At 37.3% G+C, this 11,053-nt stretch overlaps 1 protein-coding gene across 1 annotated transcript; it reads right to left on the bottom strand.

The window, feature by feature from the left end:
• Positions 1 to 4,210: 4,210 nt before the first annotated feature.
• On the bottom strand, positions 4,211 to 10,548 carry LOC115991528 (periodic tryptophan protein 2). The gene is made up of 7 exons (XM_031115279.1): positions 9,185 to 10,548; positions 8,022 to 8,273; positions 7,814 to 7,906; positions 7,160 to 7,531; positions 5,490 to 5,834; positions 4,933 to 5,160; positions 4,211 to 4,812 (listed from the first exon to the last, which is right to left on the bottom strand). The coding sequence occupies exons 1-7, from the start codon at positions 10,310 to 10,312 to the stop codon at positions 4,642 to 4,644; spliced, it is 2,589 nt and encodes an 862-aa protein (XP_030971139.1). The 5' UTR covers positions 10,313 to 10,548; the 3' UTR covers positions 4,211 to 4,641.
• Between the last annotated feature and the right edge of the window lie 505 nt (positions 10,549 to 11,053).

Here is an 11,053-nt window from a genome sequence, read left to right as displayed (position 1 = left end):
TTATTGACTAATTTGAGATTGGGTTTCGTGTAGCGTCTATCTGCAAAACCGTTAATTTTAAAAGTTAAAGTTGTAAGACACGAAAATAATGAAGATAAGTAAAATGTGTTCACGAGCTAAGTAGCATAGGTCTATAACTTCGTACCCACTTGGTGTTCCCTCTACTGTCAGGCAAGGTAGACCATCATGCCATTCCCCAGAAAAAATAAGGAAATCCTCTTTTAGGTACTTATTTGAAGTAGGGAGGCACTGAATTAGCCTTACTTCAGGATATCTCGACTTGAGATAATAGTCCTGGTCAGCTAGGCGGTAAAGGCTGTACACCCAATTCACGTCGTGATGGGATAGATTTAGATCCATTCTCTGATTCAGAGCGTCTACACTCTCCAGGACCCTAAACATATTGGGAGCACATTGGGTGGGGGATAGCCTAAAGAAATTGAGGTAACCCCTAGTGATACTACCCATGGGGATGGTCATCCCGCCTTCAATAAAGGCGATCATGGGGATAACCACTTCCCCAGTTTGCCTGGCATCAACCCACTCCCCTTGGGCTACGTACCTCATCCCTACCGTTGGTGGGATATTGTACTTAGAGCGGAAGTTTCTAATACCCTCCTCGGAGTCAACGAGACACCGAAAGGGATTCCTCTGTTTCCCCATTTTTCTAAAGAGACTTAGTAGAAAAGACTTTTTGGCTTTGAACAAAAATGGTAAAAGCTTCAAGAGGACTTACAGGTTCAAAGGAGGGACCTCGGACAACGCACGATTATTTGTAGTCGCCAGGAGAACAGCGAAGACTGGAAGAAGGCAAATTCAATGTATAAGCTCTGGAACCACGTAACCATTAGGCGTAAGGTGTAGGTTCAATTGGGGAGCGCCTTTATAGTCATGCGAAGATTGTGAGCGGTGAAGTTCCCGCTCACAAAACAAGAGAAGTCCCCTACAGTTTGATGTGGATCTCACCGTCGAACGTGGGAGACAAGGGAGTTGTCAGAATTTAATGCTGCCAAAAGCGGGGTGCTGAAGCGTCAGGGGCATGCCCCAAAATGCGCACAGGTGTAGGTTTATGACGTCAAAATCCACCTTTTCTCTCGAGGAGTCAAAAAGTAGGATTTTGAGGGGCTATTGTGGGGATCGTTCGATTAATGGGCCCATAGGGTTCAGAATTGTTGGGCCAGTGGCCCATCCGAGGCCGTATACCCGTCCGAGGACACCATGCTCCTCGGCAGTACGCGTCCGAGGACGATCGCGTTCGAGGACGATCAGGACGTGGTCTCACTACGATCAGATCTCAGAATTAGGTCATCGTAAAGGATAGAGTAGCCGACTAAAGATGAAAGAGATAAGGCAAACAAATATCTGAAACTACAGCTACCTCTGCATTAATGACCTCTCAACCAACTCTCTAGCCGCATTAATGTGGAGGTGATACCTGAACAGTAGGGAAGCAGCCTTACAGCTGCCCATAGGAAGTTCCAGGAGGTGCCAGATGGGACAGAAAGAAATCCTCCGGACACAACCTACACGTGTGCGGCGAGGATGGAGCGCAAAGGGGAGTATATAAACTAAAAGAAGAACATGAAGAAAAGGATCGGGACAGAAAAAGAAAAAAGAAGAACAGAGATAAACTAAAAAGAAGAAAGTAAGAGAAGAAAGAGAGAGAGTTACACTAGTCACTAAAGAAAAACATTCATGATACCAACTTGAAACCTTAAACGGGTTTGAGAGTAAATCTTTGGAGGAGATACCACAGTTAGCCTAGTTCTTTACACCCACGCTCTACAAATCATATTGTCTGGGCCTTTTACGTGAGAACCCAATACTGTTTAGGTTCGTCACAAAATAGTGTCCTTACAAGCATTATTAAAAGTTCAATTCACATTAGCAATATATCAAAACCTCAATTCTTATTGGCAAAATTAAAAGCCCAATTTATACTGAAAATATCAAAATCTCAATTCTCATTGGTAATATCAAAAACCCAATTTACACTGGCACTATTAAAAGTCCAAGTTAATTACTTGATACTATTTTATCAAAAGCCCAAGGTTATTAATATTTGACAAAACACTATATCATAAGTATTTCACTTTAAGTCCAATGATGAATAATGCTTTAAGTTTTTAAATCTATTACTATAATATTACAAGCCCATGAAATCTATGGGTCCGTTTGGATACAATTTATTTTTGCTGAAACTGAAAACTGAAAATTGAAAATACTGTAGTAAAATAATTTTTAAATGTGTGAATAGTGTCGTGAGACCCATTTTTAATATTTTTTTTGAATAAAGTGGCTATGGGTCCCGTGAACAGTGTTGCTACAATGCGTGAACAGTGATAATTGTCTCCCTAAAATGCGTGAAAAAAAAAAGAAAGAAAAAGAAAGAAAAACACTGAAAAGTGAAAACGCAGACGCCCGTAAACGTGAATCCAAACACACACTATGTCAATTATCTATTCTCAAAATCTATGTCAATCATCTTATAAAAGCTCATGGAAAGTTATGATTATATATCTTAAAACCATGACATTTATTTATTTCATACCATATTATAAACCAATAGAATTTATATAAGAATCCATAGTCAATATTTATCTTATATCACAACATTCATGATATTTATTTAAAAAACTCATGATAATTATTTATTTTATAAGTCCATTATGATTATCTATAGAAAACCCATGAGAATATCACATTATTCCATTATAGAGGTTGTTACCATATTTTATTTGAAACATATGGATATTGCTTTTGTTTAAACCCATGGTAAATATTATTCACAATAAATATTGGAAGTTATTATTTAAAAGCCTTAAAGAAAATATCATTTACAAAATAATTCATGACAAAAATTATTTATAAATGTTATGAGAAACTATACAAATTGTTATTTAAAACCCATGAAAATTAGTACCCAAAACCTATCATAAATATTTATTAAAACTCATGAATACATTTCATTTTTACTAACAATTAAAGCCCGTTTGGAATAAAAATTCATTGCAATATATGGTAATTTTGTCCATTTTGTAGGGCTCACAATGAGAAAGTAAAAAAATAGACCAAAATAGAGAGAACCACCAAGTCAGAGGCCCACTAAAATACTCAATCCTCATGGCCAAGCCCAAACTGAAATCTCAACCAAAACAACCCATGTGTGCAAACTGACCCAACTAGAAAACCCTATTCAGTTTTGTCTTCTGCTAGAGAGCACCTTAAGAAGTAACTAAGCTCCCAAACCAAAGTAGGAGTTGGCCACCTGTCCCATCAACTTCTCTATTGCTACCATTTCTAACGTGAATAGTACTCAAGGGTTGGGTTGACACCAAACAGTTGAAATGCAATAAATGTCATTCTTCCTTCCTAAGTTTCAATTGCCACTGGAGGAAGCTATAAACAAATCATCCAAATTTCAGCAAATTAGCTTTTAAAGTACTAAAAATGTCTAAAAACTAATTCATGAACTAAGCTCATGAATTCTTAAAGGGGAAATATAGGGAAATGTGGTTTGGAAGACATAAAAAGATCTTCAGTAGTGCTCTCTGAAGTAGGCTAAAAGCTTGACACTTGGCTTGGGGTGATAGCTCCTACTCCAGTTTACAAAACTGATTGTAGCTTAAACTTACAACATTATTTAATAAAATAGACATTACTACATATTTTAAAAATCTAATTATTGAATTGCACGTTTTTTACACTCTTATTACGTTTCACTTACCACCCATTGCGAACGACAACAAAAACCCACAATGGCATTGGTGTCGCTTCCCTCCATTGGCCAAGTTCTACTGCAAATCACCAAAGCCGCACCACAAATATCTCTCATGCCAACACCCAAAACCACCTCAGTACCTCACCATTTTACCCTCATAAAAACTATCATTGGTCTTGACCACCCATGCTCCTAAACTGTAAACCAGATCCAAGCCACCACAGAAATCCATCATAAAACCCACCATAAAACCCAAAGCTGAGAACCAAATTGGCAACAAGCATCATCAATGCCAAAACTGGCACAAGATCTGTCATTTACTTTATATATATATATATATATATATATATATATTTTTTTTTTGGGGCCCGCACGCCCCTGCCCCCGCGGGGGGTGGGGGGCGCTGCAAAACATATTGCTCATGTTTTAGGGTAACTATAGTAAAGTTCGTTCAAGCAAACAATTATCAATTTATTGAACTCTACAAAGAAACTAAAAAGAGAAATGCACAAACTTTTGATTCCATCAAAATTTCCTTTTGAGCATACAACAAAACTATAATGTATCAGCTTTGATACCATCATATTCTGATGACTATCTGCTCAGAGGCTAATGTTCTAACAGCAAAATTGGTTTAAACAAATTAGAGAGACAGCACGAACTGATGCCACAAATACTTTGGTATTGAACAGCAAAATTTGGTGCATGGATGGTTTTGCAATGAAGACACTGGACAACTCCTTGACGGCATGCTTTCATGGATATCTTCCAGCTTCTCACAAGCTGCAGCATAATTCCATGCCTAGCCGGATGGTTTTGCTGAAGATGAATTAAACCATCAACAATGCAGTAGAGCAACAATGGGTGTGGATAATATTTCCAAAAACCTTGCTGAAGTGCCCACAGGTTACTACACCCCTTCATTTCTTGGCACTTGTAGAGCATAAATATCGAAGCATATATTCATTGGAGGAACAAGTATCTGCCAAATCCTGATGTGTTCTAGTAATTGCTTTCTGCAACGATTTTAAAGCAGGAAGCAGATTTCTGGAATTCTGTTGAATAGAGTTGCCATGAGCTTTGCAGAGCTCCTGCCACACAAACCAATCACAATCCATGTATTAGATCTAAAAACTAGCACCATGCAGCCATCATCTGCATCTAACGCGAACAGAAATAGTTTAAAAAGTTGGTAGTTATGGGGAAAATACCTGACACCATCTAAGTATGAACTCCAAATGCGGGCAGCTTTCTAGAAGATCTGCAAATGCTTCTATTAATCTCTGTAGATATCTGTAAGGGATTGATGAAGCAACAGCTGGTATATCTACTGGACTGATGGCAAAGATGCATTTTTTTATCAGAGAATCCTCATTTAAACGAAGGCTAAGAATCAAAGCTCTGTTTTGTTGATCTTCATTTAGTGCTGCGTCAACTGCCTGTATAACAGCATAACCAGATAAATAAATATATAATTGAAGTAAAGACAATATAAAAAGTAAAGCTGCTACTAAACCGAAATGTATAGCGGTAACAGAAAAGGAAAATGCTGCTATTAAATAAGGAAAATAGTGCTGCTATTTCTATTTAATATCTATTAACTAATTGACTACCCAATGTGATCAAATTCTGATCAAAACTATATTTGAAAAACTGAATGAGGTTTTGCTTATTGGTTAAAACTGAAAGAGATGAAATAAAGAAAATTATTTTTTATGATCTTCATTTTCATATCATAAGCAATGGTTACAGTTTAAAAGGGGTATACCTCTGGTGTAACATCTATGTCAAGGTCTGTGGGATCAAAGATGAAGGATTCGTCAATTGAATATACCAACACCCCCTCTGTTGTTGCCGCTGCAAAGCTCCGCCCAGTGGGTGCAATTCTGAGGCACTTTGTACGAATAACAGGCCTTCCACGGTTAGGCAATGATCCTGGTAAATCATAACCTAACTTTGCTCGGGATTGTTTATCAACACCTTCTTCTGTGTCACTGTTATCATCATCAATTAGATCCATAGGGCCAGCTTCCGTCATATTCTTTGAGTTTAAGAAGTCAAGAACTCCATCAAGAGAAAGATTATGGGTTATTTGAAATCGACGCAGCAATACCTGTGCAGTGTAGATGTAAATATATAAACTTATTTATTCATCAAAAATATATAAACATATTCAATTTAGTATACTAAAATAGATAAATAGATAAATAAATACACATACACACACGTGTGTGTGTGTGTAAAGCAATTATGTAAATTAAGATATATCTTAAATCATATAACCATTATAGGTCTATACTTTAAAAAGAAAAGAATATTGCAACCTATAGTGGTCAGGTATAATCTTTTAGTAGTTCATCATAGGGTTCTATATGAAGCAATAAAATCTAATCTTTACTGTCCTCCCATCTAAACAATCATTTTTCCAATCACCAATTTCGTATAGAAATGTAAAGACAGAAGAATTTATCTAATGAAACGTTTTTATATTGGCAAGTCACAGATGCACCTAGAATAATATATATATTGAAATGAAGCATTAACAATTGAACATAAATATGTTATGGAAATGGAGCAACTGTTATTTGCTATCCTGTTTGACATTTTGGTGAGAGTCATGTCCACTAACCAAAAAGTTTAGGAACTAGATAAAGGAACACAGAATAAATTTCTTTAAAAAATGCACAATAAGCTAAAAAATTAGGTGTTATAAATTAATTATTAGGTTATAAATGTTGAGAGTGGGACAAACTAGTCTAAATCAATTCTGTCAATTGAAGTAGCAATAATATGATACGTGTCAAAATAAGTACTTCATCTTTAAATATATTGCCTAAGAGATGTGTATATATTATTATTAGGGCAAGACTTAAGTACAGTACTTAGGTGCTGTTCTTTAGGTTCTCTTTTTAAGATTCAGCCATGTGGATTTTTTCTTATGGGATGGAAGTATAATTTTTAGTTAAGTAACCACATGATTGAATCTTAAGAAGGAAACCTAAGGAACAACACCTAAAGTACTGTAACTAAGTTTTGTCCTTATTATTCAGTGCATAGTCAAGGATTTATGAGCATTGTCTTCAACAACCTTTGAAAAGGGGAGAAAAGCATATGTGTACCAAAGAATTTAATAACTTTATTATTATTTTTATAAGTATAATTTAATAACTTTATTACTTAATGTCTTTTTTTTTTTTAAAAAAAGCAAATATCTCTTCCACATGGTTCTTTGTCTAGTTTCCACAATTACCCACTCAACAAATGATTAGAGGTTATGAGAGCTTTTTATCATATGCAGAACGAAGACAATTTTCAGAGAACAAAAACAATTGAGTTAAAACAAAATCATAGGTTCACTATAATAAGTTTTTTTTTTTTTGATAAGTCTAGGTTCACTATAATAAATTATCTCTGTCTCTATGATGTATGCAAACTAACCTGATCTGCAACATCATACATACAGATATATTTGCTAGTCCCTGCTGCTAAAATGTAACTCCCATCAGCAGAATAGCATAAAGTTGTGAAGCACTTTCCTGAACTCGAGTTAGCGGCAGATCTACGATCAGTCATGAGACGGCCACCAGCAATATCCCTACGGCCCTCAATGGTGTACATTAACACGCCATCAATTGGGTCCCAGAAATGAATCTGCCCATCTAATGTGCTGGAAGCCAATTGCCTTCCATCTGGACGATAAACCAATGTAAGAACCTCATGTGTATGAGGAAATGTCTCAACAGCACCTTTCCCTTCAAAAACATCCCACAACCGAACAGTTCTGTCCCATGATGAAGAAGCTAAGATTGCCTACATGTGATAAACGAACACCTTATTAGGCACTCTATGAAAATAAGGAGCAATCTTAAAAAAAAAAAAAAAAAAAAACCCTACTAACAAAACAAAACTCCTCAATGGACTTTGGTTAAATCACTATTCAATAGAATGTCAGGAGGGGGGGGGGGAGTAACTGGTAACACTATTCATGGAAAACAAAAATTACAATCAGATAAGCATAATTTGTAATAATAACAAAGATAGGCACATGCTACCAGTGCAGAAACAAAATAGACAAAAGACAGGTAAACTCACATTTGTAGGAGAAAACATCAACCCATGAACAGGACCTTCATGACCACTAAGCACATCCAACAAACGGCCAGTCTTCATCGACCAAACAAAGATCTGAACTTGAAATTATTAAAAAATGTCAGCAAAATATTTGGGAAGGTTAGGGGGGGAGGGGGAGGAAAAGAGTAGTGGTGACTGTTAACATCCAACAGAGATGGACAAAGAATACCTCAAATGAATCTAGAGTTCCAGCACAAATCACTTCACCGCTTTGATCAGCCGCCAAAGAAACAAATTGCCTAGTTGAAGGGGTAGTAAATGTCCTAAAATTTCGATAGCGGAACAAATCCCATGCACGGACAGTCCCATCTAGAGATGCACTTAAGAGACAATGGTTACTAGCCATAAAATGGAGAGCAGTGACTGCATTAGTGTGCTCTGAGAATGTTACAAAGCAGAAGCCTGATGAAACAGTCCAGACCTGCATGAAGGCAAACGCTAAAACTAGTACATTAGTTCAAGTAAAAACTTAATGGGAGAAAAGGAGACAAAAAAGATTTAACATTCAGCACATATTCATATAGAACAATCAGAAAGACAACCTTAAGGAAATTGAGAATGAGTTTGATAGAGAGTCTACCTAACAGTTTCCAATGATCCAAGCAATGCTAAGTTGAATATAATGCTAGCGGCCAAAACATGTAGTATAAAATTAAATTCAACTAATTGCCTATGGAAGTGGGTATTTAAAAAAATGATTGAGAGGTAATGCAATGCCAATATATCACCTACCAGGCTAGTTTCAGTACCCACAAACTAGTATGCAAAATTGAAATCATAAGACAACGCTAATTTGCGTGTTTTGCCAAGGTAACATGACTGATGCTTCAAACCTCCAAAATGGTCACCGTGCAGAAGCAGAAACTAGAGTATGGTTGAGCTAATGTCAAGAAAACCTTTAGAGTAACATACTAATTAGTCAATTTTAAAAAGGAAAATGTTAAAACTACTACCAAGTTTACTACAAAAACCTTACAAGCTAATGTAGCAATTGCTTTTTCTTGTTATCTTTAAAAGTTGACAAACAGGCGTATAGCCTATGTAGTAGTAAAATTAATAGTGTCCCTAGCATCACTCATTTTGAAAGAGCCACATCAGCTCATTGCATACAGCATTTCTCAACAGAAACAAAATGCCTAACATCAGACACTTGCTATCCACATGCACTGCACTATTATTATAATCACCACAATTTCTCTCTACAACATTTCCATACAATATGCACAAACATACGCTACATCTAAAACCAAATAGCTAAGTCATTTGAGCTAAAACTTTGCATATCAACCAAACATTCATGCTTTAACTTTTAAGTCATTAAATCATTTTTACCTTGACTTTATTATCATCGGCTCCAGTAGCCACAAGCTGCGAATCAGGCGAGTAAGCCACACAATTAACATCAAAATAATGCCCCTGCTGCTTCACCACATAACTCTCAGACCTCCACTCCCACACAAGCAACTGCCCAAGCTTCGCGCACCCAAATGTCAACCAATTCCCGGCCTCGTTAAACACAGCCGTAGTAATCTTCTCTCTTGAAATCGACAACAAGTGAATGCAAACAAAATCAGGCACAGTCCTATACAACCCGAAAACCCCATTCGAAAACCCGACCACCACCATATCAAGCCCGGCATGATAATCACACGCTGTCAACTTCGCCGGAGCCTGATTAAAACAATCCTTCCTCAACAACCTCCATTTCCCTCCAACCAAATACCCACCATTTTCCTCCAAATTACCATCTTTGCCATCAGTTTCCATATCCACTCCTTCGGTTTCATCCAATTTACCATCTTGCCATTCCCATTTAAACAAGTAACAATCCCTAGTAACTGTATAAACCCTATCTACTCTTTTAGTGTTCTTATCAATACCAAAAAACGCACCGACTACGGTGTCCCTATGCCCCAAAAACAAAAACGGCTTCGTTTTGGCGATTAGGTTAACGGAGAAGAGTCTCGCCGTGAAGTCCTTCGACCCGGCGACGAGGTAGTTCGAGTCGGGGCTCCAATTCAGCGTCGTGACCTTGTCGTCGAAGTCGGCGAAGGTCCTGACTAGCTCGAAGGGGAAGAACTCCTTCCTGAACCCCGGCGACCGCCATATCTGGACGAGCTTGCCGACGGCGACGGCGATGCGGGACCCGTCGGGGCTGAACTGGAGGGCGGTGACGGCGCTCTTGAAGGAAATGCGGTGGAGGATGACGTGGCGGCGGAGGTTGATGAAGAGGCAGCGGCGGTTGTTGTCGACGGTGATGAGGAAGACGCCGTCGGGAGAGGCGGCGAGGCGGGAGATGTCGGCGGAGGACTGGATTGGGAGGGTTAGGGTTTGGGACTTGATGAGGTCGGTGACGCTTACTCGGTTACCGACCGGTGAGATTAGCAGAGTGTTGTTGCTGATCACTACGTTGCCTCCTCTGTATGGAGCTCCAAGTAGGTTTTGGAAACGGTAGTTCATTGCTTTTCGTCAACAGTGATTGTTTTCTGTTTGGTTGCCGAGAAAGTTGAGTTGGGTTTTTTTTTTAGACGGATTTTTCTCGGCAATCAAACAGAGGTTGAAGGAGAAATGCTGGTTTTGCTTGGTTTGTTTGTTCTTTCTTCTTGTTCAAAAGGTAGGGTTTTTCTAGGGTTTGTATAGTGGGCCGGGTTATTCACCAGAATAAATTGGTACCCGTCGGCCTATATCGCTAAATGCTAAGCCCATATCTTGGCATATTATGATGTCTAGCCCATTATAAAAAATAAAAAATTTAAAACTACCTTTCGATTCTTTTTTTTTTTTTTTTTTTTGAGGAAAATTTACCTTTTGAATTTGATGGTATTATTTTTTAATTTTTTTTTTTATGTGATAATGGTATTTTCAAAATTTTGAAAAATGGGTACTTACAATTCCTACTCTTTTTCTTAAAAACAAAAAAAACAACAACAACAAATCCTACTCTAATTATGGTGCTAGGGATGCCAACTATCAAAAATATATATATAATTACCCTTTCTAAAAAGTCTTGCAAATTTTCATAAATTCAACTAAAGAATGTTGTTTATTATAAAGTTATTCAATTATGATAGTTTACTTATGAAATTGGACAATATTTTCGAACAATAAAAAATAAAACATTTGAAGGAAAAAAAAGGGAGTTCCATAGTAGGAACATGTAACATGTTAAAACTTAGAATTGTCGAATTAAAATTATAAAAT

Source organism: Quercus lobata, chromosome 5 (genome assembly GCF_001633185.2).
Source record: "Quercus lobata isolate SW786 chromosome 5, ValleyOak3.0 Primary Assembly, whole genome shotgun sequence".
In the NCBI taxonomy this organism is placed as follows: domain Eukaryota; kingdom Viridiplantae; phylum Streptophyta; class Magnoliopsida; order Fagales; family Fagaceae; genus Quercus; species Quercus lobata.
This window is presented reverse-complemented; position numbering and strand designations above follow the sequence as displayed.

Bases quoted from the DNA above. Each gene is read 5' to 3' on its own strand.
- LOC115991528 (XM_031115279.1), bottom strand. From the start codon at position 10,312: ATGAACTACCGTTTCCAAAACCTACTTGGAGCTCCATACAGAGGAGGC. The intron at 8,274-9,184 runs GTAAAAATGATT...GCCTTCATGCAG, and splicing joins CCGATGATAATAAAGTCAAG to GTCTGGACTGTTTCATCAGG. The intron at 7,532-7,813 runs GTGAGTTTACCT...TATCACATGTAG, and splicing joins TGATGTTTTCTCCTACAAAT to GCAATCTTAGCTTCTTCATC.